Here is a 15,844-nt window from a genome sequence, read left to right as displayed (position 1 = left end):
CGTGAATGGCACAGCCTGCTCCCTTCCCACTTCCCCCAGCGCACCCCTGAATGGGCAGCATCTTGCTGAAGCTCTCCTAACCACGGGGCCTCTGTTTCTGCTATGCCCCATCCCAGGCTCCCACCAGCTCAGCTTTAAGGAGACAAACTAGATGCCCAAGGAAGCAGCACCCCCAAGTAGACTCGCTGACACCTTGGTACAAGCGATACCGTGTGAACAGAAGTTGTCTTTATAGAAAGTGTTTTGCTTCTAGACATTCCTCATGGGTATGCGTCCTACTTCTTGGTGAGATCCTCTTGACAAACCCAGCATGTGCTCTTCCACTGAAAAGAAATGCAGAGGAGAAATTCAATAAAGTCTCTTGGGTTTGGGACTTTGCTGTCTTTCTCTTGGATAAATATCTTTCTCTCTCAGATTATAAAGCACGTTTTCTCCTGGGGTTTTCCACTGGTGTGTCTTGTGCTGTTATGGTGATAACTGTGACAATGGCAACACTGATATGACCAGAGTAAAATAGTAACCCAAGTAAATACACTGATGATCACCAAGGGCAAAAGTCTCTTGTCATGTACCACTTTAATTTGAAATTCCCATTGCCTCGTAGACCTCACTGGGAACACTTTGTACGTTTGTGAAGATTAGTTTCTTTTTACATGACTTAAATCTAGGAATGATTAAATTTTGTATTCTCCTACGGTTTAATCATGAAACATTTTGAAAGCAAACAGCCCTGAGATCTGTGATCACCAAGACAGAACCATCCTCATCCTGTTTGGAAGGAAGCAGGAATTGGCTGTTTTGTTCTTGTTTCTGTTGTCTTGTCTCCTGAATTCCTAGTTATCTTTGATTGTGTGTTGGACATTGTGGTTTTTTAAAAATATTTGTAGACATAATACAAGGCCTATAAAGCTGTTCAGAGAGAGTAAAAATCCAGAGAGGATTTTACTTCCTCTGCCAGCCTCACAGGCACACATAAATCTAATTTCAGGCTTTGAGATGTTCTTGCCAAGCCTGATGACTTAAAACCTAGCTTCAGCCTGTACAAGGGTAGGTTCACTTCCAGCTACTCCTTACTTTCGCATGCAGCCCTTAGGGTCCCAACCCAAACTGCAGGATGGTTATCAGGACCCCTACCTTGGTGAGCCCTAGAGTCCAATGTTTCCCTTCCCCCACAGAAGCTGAAAAAACCCAATGTAGCCCCTCAGACCTGTTTTAGATCAGCAAATGCCTCCAGAGAAAAAGCAGCCTCAAAATTTGGGCTTCCCTCTATGAATTCCTTCTCCACTTTTCAGTTTTGACCTGGTAATTCTTTACTATCTTTTAACTTTTGATGTTATCATGAAGATTTTTCATATATTCTCCTCACTTTTTTAAACCTGTCTTCATTAGGGTGATTGATCTGAACTACCTAGTCCACAGTTTAAGCCCAAAAGTAAAATCTGCTTAACCTAGGTAACAATTATGATAAAAATAGCTGAGGATTACGGGTTTATGCTTTGCCAGGTACTTTATGTACTTGATCTCATTTAATACTCCTAATAGCCTCTAACTATTATTACTTCTGTTTTACTAATGAGGAAACAGGCCAGGAAATAGCTTGGTCATGTCGTCACAGCTACTAAGTGTTAGAGCCAGGATCTAGATCCAGCTCTGCCTGGGTCCAGCTTACGTTCTCAATCACTCCCCTCATCAGACCTAATCCTTTCAATGAGCCAAAGACCCAATGTGGCCTTGGCCTTTGGTAGAAGACTTCATGCAACACAGGCCTGTCACATATTTTGAGAACTAGAGAAAGCATGACTCCTGTTCCTTTCTATTGTATTTTTTTTCTGATGTTAAGGTAAAAAGCAGAGTTAGTTTTCATTTCTTTTTGTAAAACTCCCCCATATGTTTCTGGCTTGTGGCTGAGAAGAATGCAGGTGTTTGGGTCACATGCAAGCTCTAGACTGGGAAAAAGGAAACCATCTAGTGGCCCTTCTTGGCCACCATCCAACCATGGTTTGCACCAAATAGTGGTGCAGGTGATAATTCTTCCATGGTGTCTGATTTCTCAACTTTACCTAACATTCACCCTGCTTTCTTGGCCAGCCCACTTGCCCAGCACTACCATGCATGGCTGATAAGACATGCCCCTTATCCCATGGGTCCCACTCATCCTAGAGCTGACTTACCTGGAAACCAACCTCATCCTGTATAGGCAGACCTGTTTAGTGTCCTCTCCAGATCCACACCAGTTTGCTTAAGAAAAGCCTTGAGTTTTCCTTTAGTTCATTAATATATTCAGTCAATACGCTTATCCAAGATCTACTATATTCAAGGCACTCTGCTAGGCCCTGCTGTTTATATACAAATGGAGGAGAAATGGTCTCTGTCTCCACAATGCTAAGAGAAGAGAAGAGATGGTCTGAAACAGTGAAACCTCAAGGGTTAAGCAGTGTTAGAGATGTATATGCACACGTGGAAGGTTCCAAGGACGGAGATATCGTATCTGTCTGAGAAAGGCTTTGTGGGAGAGAGGCACTCAGGTTGGCCCTGAAAATTGAATTAAGTTTGCACATGAGGAAAGAAAGATGAGCATCTTAGACAAAGACACAGTGTGAGTGAAGACGCAGAGGTGTGGCACGCAGGGCATCTATGAAAAATGGAGTGGTTCAGTCTTGCCAAAGCACAGAACTGGTGAAGAGCTTTCAGGTCCTGCCCTCGGACTGAGGAGGAAGGAAGAAATACACAGATGAAAGCAAGGACCGGGCACCCTGGGGGCCAGAGACGTGTCATTTGGCCAAGATGCTGTTTGAAATATTTGAGCCAATTTCCAAAATCAGGTATCACATAAAAATCCAGATTTCTTTTTTTTTTATCATTTAAATTTTATTTATTTTTTACACAGCAGGTTCTTATTAGCTATCTATTTTATACGTATTAGTGTATATATGTCAATCCCAATCTCCCAATTCATCCCACTACCACCCCACCCCCGCTCCAAATTTCCCCCTTGGTGTCCATACGTTTCTTCTCTACATCCGTGTCTCTATTTCTGCCCTGCAAACCAGTTCATCTGTACCATTTTTCTAGGTTCCACATATATGCATTAATATACGATATTTGTTTTTCTCTTTCTGACTTACTTCACTCTGTATGACAGTCTCTAGATCCATCCACATCTCTCCAAATGACCCAATTTCGTTCCTTTTTATGGCTGAGTAATATTCCATTGTATATATGTGCCACATCTTCTTTATCCATTCGTCTGTCGATGGGCATTTAGGTTGCTTCCATGACCTGGCTATTGTAAATAGTGCTGCAATGAACACTGGGGTGCATGTGTCTTTTTGAATTATGGTTTTCTCTGGGTATATGCCCAGTAGTGGGATTGCTGGGTCATATGGTAATTCTATTTTTAGTTTTTTAAGGAACCCCCCCCCCCCCGACTTCTCATGAAAATTGGAAAGACCTGGCAACACAGGGAGTATTTTTTCAGGATGGTGGTTGTCTGGAGCTGAGGACTGGCTGCCACCTTTCAAAAGAGTATGAATTCTGTGTCCCCAACACAGGATCTCGGCTTATCTCTCCCTTCACCCAGCCTGCTCAGCCCACAGGCATCTAAGCATAAAGCCCTGGCTCTGCTACAGGTGCGAACTCAAGCCAACTGAATGTGGAGACACGAATGACAGACCTCAGGGCTCTGTCCCAGCCCACTGACTCTCACACCTGGTGGTTTTCAATGTTCCCTAGCCCTCGCTGCTACCCCGGACACAGACTCCCCTTTCAAATATCAGCATGCTCGGCTCTCAAAATTATGAGATGCGCAAGTCTTAATAACATTTCTAAAAAGCTCGTGCTGCCCAGAATCTGAGGCTCAAAATGGTGTGAATCAGAGTGTGGGCTGGGGTAAGTCATGTATGTTTGCTTGTTTTTTTCTACAAGCGGAATTAGTAGAGAGCTAACGTGACCCCAATCTCCAGGCTTTAGATCCTCCCCTGCTGGGGTCCGGCCTCTGAGATTTATTCCATGGACTCTTCCCTTTCTAAACGTCTCTAGTCTGCCCTTCTCTGCTTCATAGCTCTTCTCAAAGGGTCCACCTTCAGACTTTTCCATTAGTTGACAAGAACAGTATACTAACGTCCAAGGAAGGTTGGATTCCTCATCTGGACAGAAAATCCATTTTTGGAAAATGCAAATCCTCTGCAGGGGAGCCAGGAAAGTAGTCGGTCATAGAACCCTGGGGAGCCCACGGTTCAGCCCCCTTTGTGGCAACGCTAAAGAACTAAGAGGTCAGTTTGGTAATTCCTAAGGCTAAGCCCTTATAACTATAAATAAATACGCAGAATGAAAGGAATGCAGGAAAGAAAAACAAATGGAGGGAAAAAGGAAATGAAAAACCTGACTTGATTTCATTGAGAAAATTAGTTTTTAAGATGCCCTTTGTGTAGCAATTACATCAGTGCCTTGCTGTGCAAATGCCCAGGAGATTTCTTCCCAAATGTACAATCCCCTTAGCTAGACCTTGGTGTTCCTCATAGGCTGAGGTTCAGTAATCCTGGGAAAGTAGAAAGGTTTTTGTGTACTATGTCAAGCAGGAAGAAAAGGCCTTATGAACCACAAAACTGGATACTTTGTAAGGTACAGAACAGTCAGCACTTTCCTCTGAGGAGAGAACACACAATTGGCATGAAAGTGACCCAAGCCATGGGGTGAGGAGGAGAAGGTCCAAAAGTAGAGGACGTCCAGCTCCTTGTTCTCTCAGGCGTCACAAAGGGGCTCACTCTGTGCCCTGCCTGTGTCTGACCAGACGCACAACCCCGGTCCCATTTCCATGACATTCGTGGACCGGTGGGAATTGGATAGTAACATCAGGATGCTGGCATCGGGGAAGGTTGTATTTTGTTGGCTTTTTCCCCCTGTGGTTTTTCACCATCTGTTTCTTTTAATGCATAAACAAGGAAAATGACTGGTTTGGAATGCAAAGTTTTTAAAAAACCAGATGACCACAGGCATCCTCTAAATGAGAAGGAGAGAGCACGCGGGGGGTTCTGTGACATTTGTCAGGAAGTGAGACCTTAAATACTGGGAAGCATTAATGCTCCCTGCCAGGGACGATCTGCAAAGGCAAGGCAGAGCCTCACTGGCGACCCGCCTTCCTGAGGTTGTCCCTTACGTTTACATGTCACCAAGCGCTATTTTCAGATACTAGCACCACCCCATCTATCTCCCAGCCCCGCTCCCTTTTTTAAACTAAAGATGAAACCCGTCTGCTGGCCTTCAGCATAACCAGCCTTGGTTTTCCATTAGCGTTATTACTAACTTGGCAACCTTGGATAGAATCCACTCTTAGAAACTTGTAGACTGAACAAAAGCGGCGCTGTGAGCAGGTTCTATTAAACAGCCGAAACAGAGAGCTATAAATAGAGGAGCTGATGAGAGAGACCAAGAGAAGATAACTTCATTTCTCTCCTGGACAATAGTGAGTGAAGAAAAAAATTATATAAGGGCATTGGGAACACAGTGTATCTTTCTTGAGCGAAGAGCATCCTGCTTTAAAAAGGAAGATTTGCTCTGCACAGTACAGTAGCCACTTTGTAAAGTGGTTCTGTATGTCGCATGCCAACAAACCTTAAAGCAAGAGATTCCTTTTTGAAAACAGAGGCAGTGGAGAGATTGGATGGGATGGTGGCTGCATGCTAATCTCTTTTACCTTCATTGCAAGACATAATCAGCTACAAGCACCAGGGATTTAAAAGCAAATTGATCCCGGGCATTTAGAGCCCCCAGGGAGAAGGGCATTGTGCATTTGGCTGAGTTCCACCCATTTCGGGGTAAGATGGATATGAGCATTTTTCGCATAGTTTTGCAGGCAGCCTGACGCCAGAGTTTTCACATTAGAGAAAGGATAAAAGATGATGGTTTCTTAGGGAACAACAAACTCTTCCTAATTTGCAGTGTCTGTTCTGGCAAATGTCATGAGCAACACTTAGGTGGGTGCTGTTAGCATTCGGGGGACAGGGGTTAGGCAGAAACAAGACCCTAGTCGTTTAGAAGCTTTGGGGGGATTAAATATATTTTCAGAGGAGTTTAAGTTCCAGTCGTTTCTCTACCTGTGCTTAGGACAGAATGGAGTGTGTAGATATGAAAATGCGAGCCTGTCGGGTGAGATTTGTGTCAGTGACATTGGTTCCAGATGCTCGAGCTGCGATGAGTGTACTTTACTTTGGCATCACGTGGACGTAGGTACCGTCTGGATGTGTGCTTCCCCGGTGGACATGGGAAAATGGTTAGACCTCAACTCTCTTCCTGGTCGGCTCCCAGACTCAGTATTTCATGTGTTTCATTCGTTAAAATGAAAGCTCCTGGAGGCTTCTAAGGGCAGCGCTGTGTGAGCCTTAGCTTCATAAAAGTACTCTAGTGGCCTATGGAATTTTAGTTATAATCATAATAAAGTCAGATGAAGAGGCTTCCTGGGGAAGGTATGAGAGGAATTTTAAGTGGCTGAACTCTATTTACAAATAGTTTCAGAGCCTTTTTTTTTTTTTTTTTAAATGCTGTGCTTTTGATGCTCCAAAGGGTTGATCTAGGACTTTCATAATTCAAACATGATTCTCCTTTCAAGTACCTTTTGGGAATGGAGACTTTATCTGACTAACTTTGAGGTGATTTTGTTACCATGAGGAATGGGGACAGAGATATTTCAGGGGATGGTTCTTCGCTGGGATTCAAGAGGGATTTAAAAGTTTACGGGCCTGGTGTCTCCTTCCTTGTCTCCTTCCTTTTGTCTCTTCCCTCTTTCTTTGTGTGTGTGTGTGTGTGTGTGTGTGTGTGTTGTTTTTTTTTTTTCTTTCTTTCTTTGTAGTCGGGTGAAAGATGAGGGTGGAGTGTCTCATCAGGAGGCTGGGAGGTGCCCTCAGGACTCGGCTTGGAATTTTACCCGTGTCTTCCTGCCACAGGTGATCATGCCGATGAGGACAGGCCATGGCTACGTGTACGAGTACCCATCCAGATACCAAAAGGACGTCTACGATGTTCCTCCTTCCCAGACCGCTCACGGGGTGCGTACCAGAAATGTGGTCACTGGGGGAGAGGGCAGCTTTCCTTCAGGGCTACAGAGGAAAGGGAAGTTCACAAAATATGTACATGTCCTGTGACGCTTTATTTGGGTTGTCTATCCAGGGGCCATTTTAGCCAATGTTATTTAAGTTATGTTTTCTGGATTTGCTTTATTAGGAAATCGAGGCTTTGATCTAACAAAGCTTTTATTGCTTATCAGTTTATCAGGCAGCGTAAAATTGAAGCTACAATTTAAAGTACAGTGTAGACAGTTCACCTAAGATCATTTTTATATTCAATCTAAGTCAAAGAATACAAAATTGAAAAAGAAAAATTCCATCAACACTTTATTACATAGAATTCAGCCGAAGGGCAAGGGAACACACAACCTGGTAAATAAATCCGTCATTAAAAGCTTAGTACATAAAAAATGACAAGCATAAGACATTTCCGTGCTGGGTAACTCTGGTGGGGTGTTTCTCTTCAGGTGTACGACATCCCACCGTCATCTGTGAAAGGCCCCATGTTCTCAGTTCCAGTGGGAGAGATAAAACCTCAAGGGGTCTATGACATCCCTCCTACCAAAGGGGTAAGTGAGCTACTACAGAGCAGCAAAAAACGTGTGTGTGTGTGTGTGTGTGTGTGTGTGTGTGTGTGTGTACTGGGATAAACAAACCAAAGAGGAGAAGCTAGGCTTTGTAAGAGAGTACAGGGAGGGAAGAGAAGGGGGGAGGGAGGAAGAAACGGCAATAAAGATAATTCTAGGAATTCCATATTTAGGGGCCCCCACTAAAAAAATGGGGAGTCAGTAAGGAGAGCCAATAAGAAGGTAATCAATTCCATTTGGCAAGCAACTCCTGTATCTCATATAGCTCATGTTTATATAGGGTGTCACAGCTTACTCAGGCCGTATATATATGGGTTAACGCATTGGACTCATTCTGCCCAGGAAGTACAGTTATCCTGATTCTACAGATGAGGGAACCGTGTCTCAGAACATTGAAGGAGTTTACTGGGCAGCACACGGCTGACAGGTCCGGGAGAGACCCTAGGCCTCCCGACGCCTGGCCCGGGCTGTTAAGGCATCATCTGCCCTCCCGGCCTGCAGCGCTGAGGAAGGAGACCCAGGAGGTGGTCAGCAATGCGAGCCCAGGAGAGCAGCGCAGGCAGGAGGGGTCCACGCAAGGTGGCCTGGAGGCCAGGGAAGGATGCACTTGTCAAAGGGCGGGGGAGGTGAGGGCAGGGCCGGGCCTTGGGAGACACTGAGGGGTGGGCGGCGAGCGAGGGGGAGGCAGCACCTGGCCCTCATCCTGATGTACCGCTCAGTTTCCGCACCGTCACATGAGCCAACTGAGCAAGTAACAGCTTCGCTCTCCACTTGCTTTTCAGGGATACGCCATTCCACCCTCTGCCTGCAGAGACGAGGCCGGGCTTAGGGAGAAGGAGTACGACTTCCCCTCTCCCATGAGACACGCCGGCCGGCCCGACGGCAGACCCGAGGGCGTTTATGACATCCCCCCAGCCGGCACCAAGCCCCTGGGGAAGGACCTTCACGCTAAATGTAACGGCGACGCTGCAGAGGCAGCGGAGCTGGCGCCGCGGAGGCACCAGAGCGTTTCCCTGAGCCACCCGGCCCCGCAGCTGGGCCAGCCCGGGGGCTCCCAGAACGACGCCTACGATGTCCCCCGGGGGGTCCAGTTTCTGGCACCGCCAGCAGAAACCAGCGAGAAAGCAAACCTCGAGGAAAGGGACGGGGTTTACGACGTGCCGCTGCACAGCCCGCCGGACGCCAAAGGCCCCCCGGACGTGGTGGACGGCATCAACCGGCTGTCCTTCTCCAGCACCGGCAGCACCCGGAGCACCATGTCCACGTCCTCCACCACCTCCAAGGACTCTGCGCTGTCCGCCTCGCCGGCCCAGGACAAAAGGCTCTTCCTGGACCCAGACACGGCCATCGAGAGGCTCCACCGGCTGCAGCAGGCCCTGGAGACGGGCGTCTCGGGCCTGAGGGCGCTGGTCACCACCGACTGGCGGGGCTACGGGTACATGGAGCGGCACGTCAACGAGGTGCGCGCCGCCGTCGACAGCGTGGAGCTGGCCCTGAGGGACTACGTGCACTTCGCCAGGGGCGCCGCGGCCAACGCCTCCCGCCTGCCGGAGCCGCTGCTCCACCACAAGGTGAGGCGGGAGCTCCAGCGGCTGGAGGACTCCCACCAGATCCTGAGCCAGACCAGCCACGACTTAAACGAGTGCAGCTGGTCCCTGAACGTGCTGGCCGTCAACAAGCCCCAGAACAAATGGGATGACCTGGACCGGTTCGTGATGGTGGCAAAGACGGTGCCAGACGATGCCAAGCAGCTGACCACGACCATCAACACCAACGCGGAGGCCCTCTTCAAGCCGGGCCCTGGCAGCTCGCACGGGAAGGGCGGGCCTGAGAGCACCACGAACTCCGCTGAGTGCCCACGCGCCGGCTCCCAGGTACAGCTGCTGCACCCCGGGGACCACAGGGCTCCAGCCCTCAACAAGCCGCTGCCCCCGAGCCTGGGCGAGGACCAGCCCCCCGACGGCGGTAGCAGTGACGGCTCCGAGCGGAGCTGGATGGACGACTACGACTACGTCCACCTCCAGGTAAAGAACCGCTCTCCTAAGGCGCCTGCGTTCACACGCGGGGGCCTGGGGCTCATGCCCGTAAGGCCGGTAGCTAGACTGCCAGAGCGGAGACCAAGACTAATGTTCAGAAACATGATGAATGGTTCACAGATTGGAGGCAATGTTGTCCGGTAGGAAGAATACTGGCCTGAGAGTCCTGAGTCCTCTAGACTTTTCCGTGACACTGTGTCACCAACTTATGTAACCTCATCTCATTGCCTCATTTGCAAAATGAATGAAGCACAGGGTTGGATTAGATCTGATGGATATGCCTCAGGCAAGCAGGAGGAGACCCCCCAAGTAGGTTAGTGGGCCCGCAAATAAACATACCAGCTCCACTTCTGTTTGCATTTCATGATATGGTTCTGCACGATACTTTATTTGAAAAAAAAAAGTAGGGCGAGGGGTGTTTCACGGTTAAGGAAAAAGATTTGGAAACCTCTGACTCTCTAAGGTCCCTTCAGCTCTATCCTGTGTATGTGTATGTGTGTAGAATTACTCAGAGAGAAACTTAACCCCACCATAGGCTTAGCTTGAAGAGCCCTGGGCATTTGCCAATTGACCTAGAACTTAACAGCGTATGGAAATCAGGCCATCACAGTCTGCGTCCTACAGGTGGAAACTCCACCAGGTTGACTCGGGATCCTGACAGCTTGCCCTTTCCCTTCGGGGGATTAAAACATCCTACAAGATCCATTATTTAGAATTTGCTTTACTATCTTATTCTGCCATTCTTTACATTTGACTGACAGCCGCGAAGCATCCTGAGGATTATTACACACAGTTCCTTTGCGTACAACTGGGGAGGGGAGAGCAGAGCCACGCCTTGTGCTGAAGAGAAGTATGGGGAGAGAGTAGAGCTAGGCATTAAACATTTACCTGGCTGGTTGTCCAACTCTGCCTCTTGGGAAATGCTAATTTGGTGTAGAGCTGTAGATGATTGAAAGAAACTAGAAATACAGTGTGGGCCATGTTTAGACCCACGTTAAGAGGTTAATGGGTTTGCATATAATCTATTAGAAAAGAGCCCTGAGAAAAACTACCGCTTAAGGAGGTTTGAAGGGGACCATGCTTAGCCCTCCAAAAATGGTGAAGTGGAGCGGAGAGCATGGCACCCCACATGCAAATGGGTTTTAGTTTTCATTTCTCATCTACACAGTGACTCCAGAAGTCTGGCCGAGAACCCCTGCCTGGGGTTCACAGGGCCTAACTGGGCATGCGGGAAATTGCCAAGGCAGTGGAAAATGGAAGAGTATTTACGTGTTTGTCAACGAAATTGTTAGCATAAGTGAATCATAGTGGTGACGTCATGTTTTCTTTATGTTGAAAAATAATAGGGTAAGGAGGAGTTTGAGAGGCAACAGAAGGAGCTCCTGGAAAAAGAAAATATCATCAAACAGAACAAGATGCAGCTGGAACATCATCAGGTACGTTCAATCAGAACAAAAACTACTTGGTATTGAAAAGATTTCCCACTTAGTAAGGAAAGTATAACTTCAAAAGGTCATGGTTTTGATCCTCCCAGTACACTTTGGCATAAACAATCTCCAAGGCACATAATAGGGTATAAGAACAAAGAGAAGGTCTGTGGCCTTAGTAATCTAGCTGGGTGTACCTGGTCCAAACAGCAGTTTTTCCAGGCTAAGCCTGTACATCTAACCTATTAAGACTATTGGGTTAAGGCGGTTGGTCTCAAGGAGCAAGACCCTCTCAAGCTGGCCCCAGCAAACGTGTTTTATAGTAAAGCCATAATAGGGGAATTCAAGAACAGAAAATGAAGATTTAGCCATGTCTTAAAGAACTAGGACTGTCAATTTCCTCTCCTTGTACTAACTTTGTGTCTCTCTAAATTGACTTCCTTGGCCTCTATTTTCTGGCAGTTTCCTCTGATTATCTACTCATTTGGCTCCCCTGTAACTTTACAGAACCCACAGCTGGACACTCAGAGCCTTTCCTATATATAGTTTTTCATCTCAGCTTCCTCACTAATAGCCCCTTCTGTGGTTTATCAAATTCCTTAAAAAAGAGTCTGGGCCATTATCTATCTATCTATCTCTATCTATCTCCCCTCTGTCTCTCTGTCTCTATCATCTCTATCTCTATCTCTCCCCTATTACCCAAGCCTATGGCTTGGCTGTTCTTGGTCCAATCTAAGGGGAGGAGGGCAGGATCCAGTGTTTTCAAAATATATCCAAGTCCATTTACTAAGGGCTTTGGGCAAGGCAGTTTCATTCAAAAGTTGGGCATGAGTGGGGCAAATAATAATGGGTATTGCTAATACAAGGGCACAAAAATAACGAGAAATGGATCGAGGATTTATAGGCCTTTTAGGATGAACTGAAATGGCGTGTAGGGACATGAAATGGCGCACTGAACTCAGGAAACCAGAGTTCTGATCTGTGCTTTCTGGCCAACCAATCATATGACCTCAGGCAAGTCACTTAACCTCCCTGAACTTCGATTATTTCTCTATAAAATGAGAAAGTCCCTCTCCCCTCCGACCTAATGATATGATATATTTATGAACATACTTGGAAAAGCATAAGCTGAATATCTTGAAGCATCGCCCTGTATCTGTTTATGTTTGCTTTGGCATTTGGCCAAGTAAGACTGCAGGGCTTCCGGGAACTTGTTGAAATCATAGTAATTCCTAAGAAGAAAACAGGGTCTACAGAAAAGGAAAGCTCGCTGTGCACTTCTCAGGGGAGAAGCTGCGTGAGGTTGACCCTGCTCAGACTCAGCCCTATTTCAGGGCAGAAGACTGAGTCCTAAACTCTGGTCACAGATAGATAGTCCTTGCCTGTAAAAGAGAGCCTCTCCTGACACTTGGTGCAATAGCTGGAAATTATTATCATTGCAGTTCAAATAATACACCAGCTGGGGGCAGTGAGGAGAGAAGGGAGAAAGCTAACACTGAGTCTGACCTTGTGGGAGGCCCCTTCCTTTCGACCGCTCTGGGGGTCTAAGTGTTACGATGCACAGCCTGCGTTCAGATTCCCTTAGAGAAGTTCTCCTCCACAGTGCACGTGTATTTATATGCAGTAGTCTACCCTGTAGTGCTGGATAATAACGTTTATAAATCTGGACAGAAAGAGTAGGAGAAATAGAAAAGGGTCATGAATTGTCATTTATCTAATTGCCTTGAAGGGACAAAGTCAAGGCTTTCCCCCAGAAGGAGCAAACTGTCAGTGACTGACTTGACAAAGAGATCCCTACGTTTGCTTTTCCCTGACCACCACTCAACATTTAATAAACATTTACCTAGTCTCCATTATACCAAACACTATTCTAAGCACTTTGCAAATATTAACTCATTTAACCTTCGTAAAGGTGTAGGTAACAGAGCTGGGTTTAAACCCTATGCTGCCTTCCAGCCTTAGGACAGAAGAGACCAATCGTGTCCCATCACAGGAGTCAGAGCTGGAGGGTTCCTTAGGGATCCGCTTTGTCAGCCTCTACATTTCACAACTTAGGAAAGCCAGGCAACTGGACGAGTCTTGGCATCTAATAAGCACCTCACACTGGGATGTAGATCCCCGCGTTTTAACTGCAAGCCCTGGTTAATTTCCATTTCGGCGCACCGCCTCATCCTTACCAAACTCGGCTTTTTCCTTCCCTGCAGCTGAGTCAGTTCCAGTTGCTGGAACAAGAAATCACAAAGCCCGTGGAGAACGACATCTCCAAGTGGAAGCCCTCCCAGAGCCTCCCAAGCACCAGCAGCGGCGTGGGCGCTCAGGACAGGCAGCTGCTGTGCTTCTACTACGACCAGTGTGAGACCCATTACATCTCCCTCCTCAACGCCATCGACGCTCTCTTCAGCTGCCTCAGCTCGGCCCAGCCCCCGCGGATCTTCGTGGCGCACAGCAAGTTCGTCATCCTCAGCGCCCACAAACTGGTGTTCATCGGAGACACGCTGACAAGGCAGGTGGCCGCCCAGGACGTTCGCAACAAAGTGATGAACTCCAGCAACCAGCTCTGCGAGCAGCTCAAGACTATAGTTCTGGCGACCAAGACGGCCGCGCTCCATTACCCCAGCACCTCCGCGCTGCAGGAGATGGTCCACCAGGTGACGGACCTGTCCAGGAACGCGCAGCTCTTCAAGCGCTCTCTGCTGGAGATGGCGACATTCTGAGAAGACGACCAGCCAAAGAGGGACCGACTTGGATTACTGAGGAAAACTGGAAATACTCTCTGGTTTTTGTAAATCTTATCTATTTTTGTAGATATTTTATATGAAAATGAAATATTTTAACATTTGATGGGTTAGACGACATTCAGAAATTCAGGGAACTCTAGGGGAACTTTTTTTTTCCTGCGTGGTTCTTGTGTACACACCTAAGCATCTAAGACGTAAACTGTACAGAATCCTGTCCGTGTGTGTGTGTATGACTCTGTGTTCGTGTTCGTTCGTAGATGTTTGTCTGATACATTCCATTGAAAACCATGAATTAAGAAGCACCTTAGTAAGCACCTCCTAATGCTGCATTTGTTTTTTTAGAAAACATACCAGCTGGTTGTAATATTGCTCTACATATACTAGCGATTATTCTGAGCCTGTCACTCCCAAGTCTGGGAAGCAAAGTATATTTGCAGGTGTGCACCTTCCAATAAGGAGGCATGCTATGCCTTGTTTTTGTTTTTGAAACCCCTTCCAAAACTGGCTGTCTTGGGCACGTTATTGCAAGATGCCTCACTTCTGGTTGAAAAAGCCCTCTTAGAGAGAAAGTTTCGGAAAGTATATGTTAATCCAGACTCTGACATGTTAGGTGCTGGCGGAGTGACACGTGTACTTAGGGCCCATGTCCCCACTTAGGGTTGTTTCAGCATGGAGAGGATGTGTTTCCGCAGGGCTTTTTGATCATTGGCATTTATGAGTGACTTGGCCATGCGATTTTCCAAAGGATGTTTTTAGATTTGCAAAAAATATATTATTTGCAGCAGGAATTCATAAAGACACATCAGACTATGATCATCCACAAAAGGAAGGATGGTCCCATCTGCCAGTTGTAAGTAGGGGCCTTTCTGACTCTCAACATTCCCTTAGGTGCTACTACCCCATTACCTGAGGGAAACTGGCCAGTTCCTTGATCACCTAAACATTAGAGCCACCAGGCCACATCCCACTCTAAGAGAATCCGATGCTTGATCCTGTACCCTCCCTAAAACACGCACATGCAGACCCGGCACTCAGAGCAGCTGTATGGAGCCCATCTAGGCGTTACAGCTCTGTCTGGCCAATGACCCTGTGCACACCGCCCACCACCGTCTCCCAGCTCGGCACAGCAGCCGTCCATTCCATAGTCTGTCCTCTCATCCCTGCTGGGGTTGGCACAGCACAGACACACCACAAGCCATCAGATTCATCACACTTCTTACCCGGGGGGTAAATGTAGTCACATATTACCAAGTCAAGAAGCAAATTACGGTTTATCAGTCCAGTTTTTATTTAATGATGCTATTCCAGCCGATTGGAAAACGTTTTGGTTTGCAATATATGCCTTGACTTAATTGACTTGCTTGTTTTAAACAACCAAATCATTCGAACAGGAAAGGATTTAGGAGAGGAGGGCGCATGATCTAAGTGGGATACAAAATAATCAGTGAAACTTACCCTAGAAGGTGCTTTTCAGAACCACCGCACTTGTAGTTCTTGACGTTCTGCTCTGCCAGAAGAAGCTGTATTGTTACAAGAAAGAGTGTGCGAAGGAAGAAGCAGGTTGCTGAAAATCAACGAAGAAGAGGTTGAAAAGTGTCCTTGTAGATTTCATTGTGTAAAGTGCGTTTCTAGGAGATGACAGACTTGAGCAAAGTGGTGACATTTCACGTTTTCCAAACCAAAATGTTCAATCTGTATCACTCTCTTTCCCACATTGTATATACAGGCTATTTTTAAATCATTAAAATTTTAGATGTCTGTTTTCATAGGCATTGGGTTTTCTTTTTCTCTATTTCTTTCCTTGTCTCAAAATTAAATATTAGCTTATTTTGGCACTCCTAATATAGAAAGTTAAATTATGGTGATTTTATCAATATTATAGATCTGGATTTTTGAGTAAAATTGAGTGCTATTTTTTCATTTTGCATCATTTAAAGAAAATTCTGGAATTTGTGAACATTACCAAGCCCAAATATCTGGAACAAAGCTGCTCTTCAC

At 46.6% G+C, this 15,844-nt stretch overlaps 1 protein-coding gene across 2 annotated transcripts in view; it reads left to right on the top strand.

The window, feature by feature from the left end:
• The window catches only part of NEDD9 (neural precursor cell expressed, developmentally down-regulated 9), a 112,835-nt gene extending 97,223 nt beyond the window's left edge, over nt 1-15,612 (top strand). For both annotated transcript variants that reach the window (XM_082413281.1, XM_082413282.1), the window contains exons 3-7: nt 6,939-7,040; nt 7,526-7,627; nt 8,428-9,669; nt 11,028-11,117; nt 13,313-15,612. In XM_082413281.1, the coding sequence (XP_082269407.1) occupies nt 6,939-7,040; nt 7,526-7,627; nt 8,428-9,669; nt 11,028-11,117; nt 13,313-13,822 (2,046 nt within the window). In that variant the 3' untranslated portion in view covers nt 13,823-15,612. The remainder of the gene's footprint in view (nt 1-6,938; nt 7,041-7,525; nt 7,628-8,427; nt 9,670-11,027; nt 11,118-13,312) is intronic.
• The last annotated feature ends 232 nt before the right edge of the window (nt 15,613-15,844 follow it).

Source organism: Balaenoptera physalus (genome assembly GCF_965194825.1).
Source record: "Balaenoptera physalus genome assembly, chromosome: 11".
Taxonomy (NCBI): Eukaryota; Metazoa; Chordata; class Mammalia; order Artiodactyla; family Balaenopteridae; genus Balaenoptera; species Balaenoptera physalus.
The sequence above is the reverse complement of the archived record's forward strand: the minus strand, read 5'-3'. Positions and strand labels throughout refer to the sequence as shown.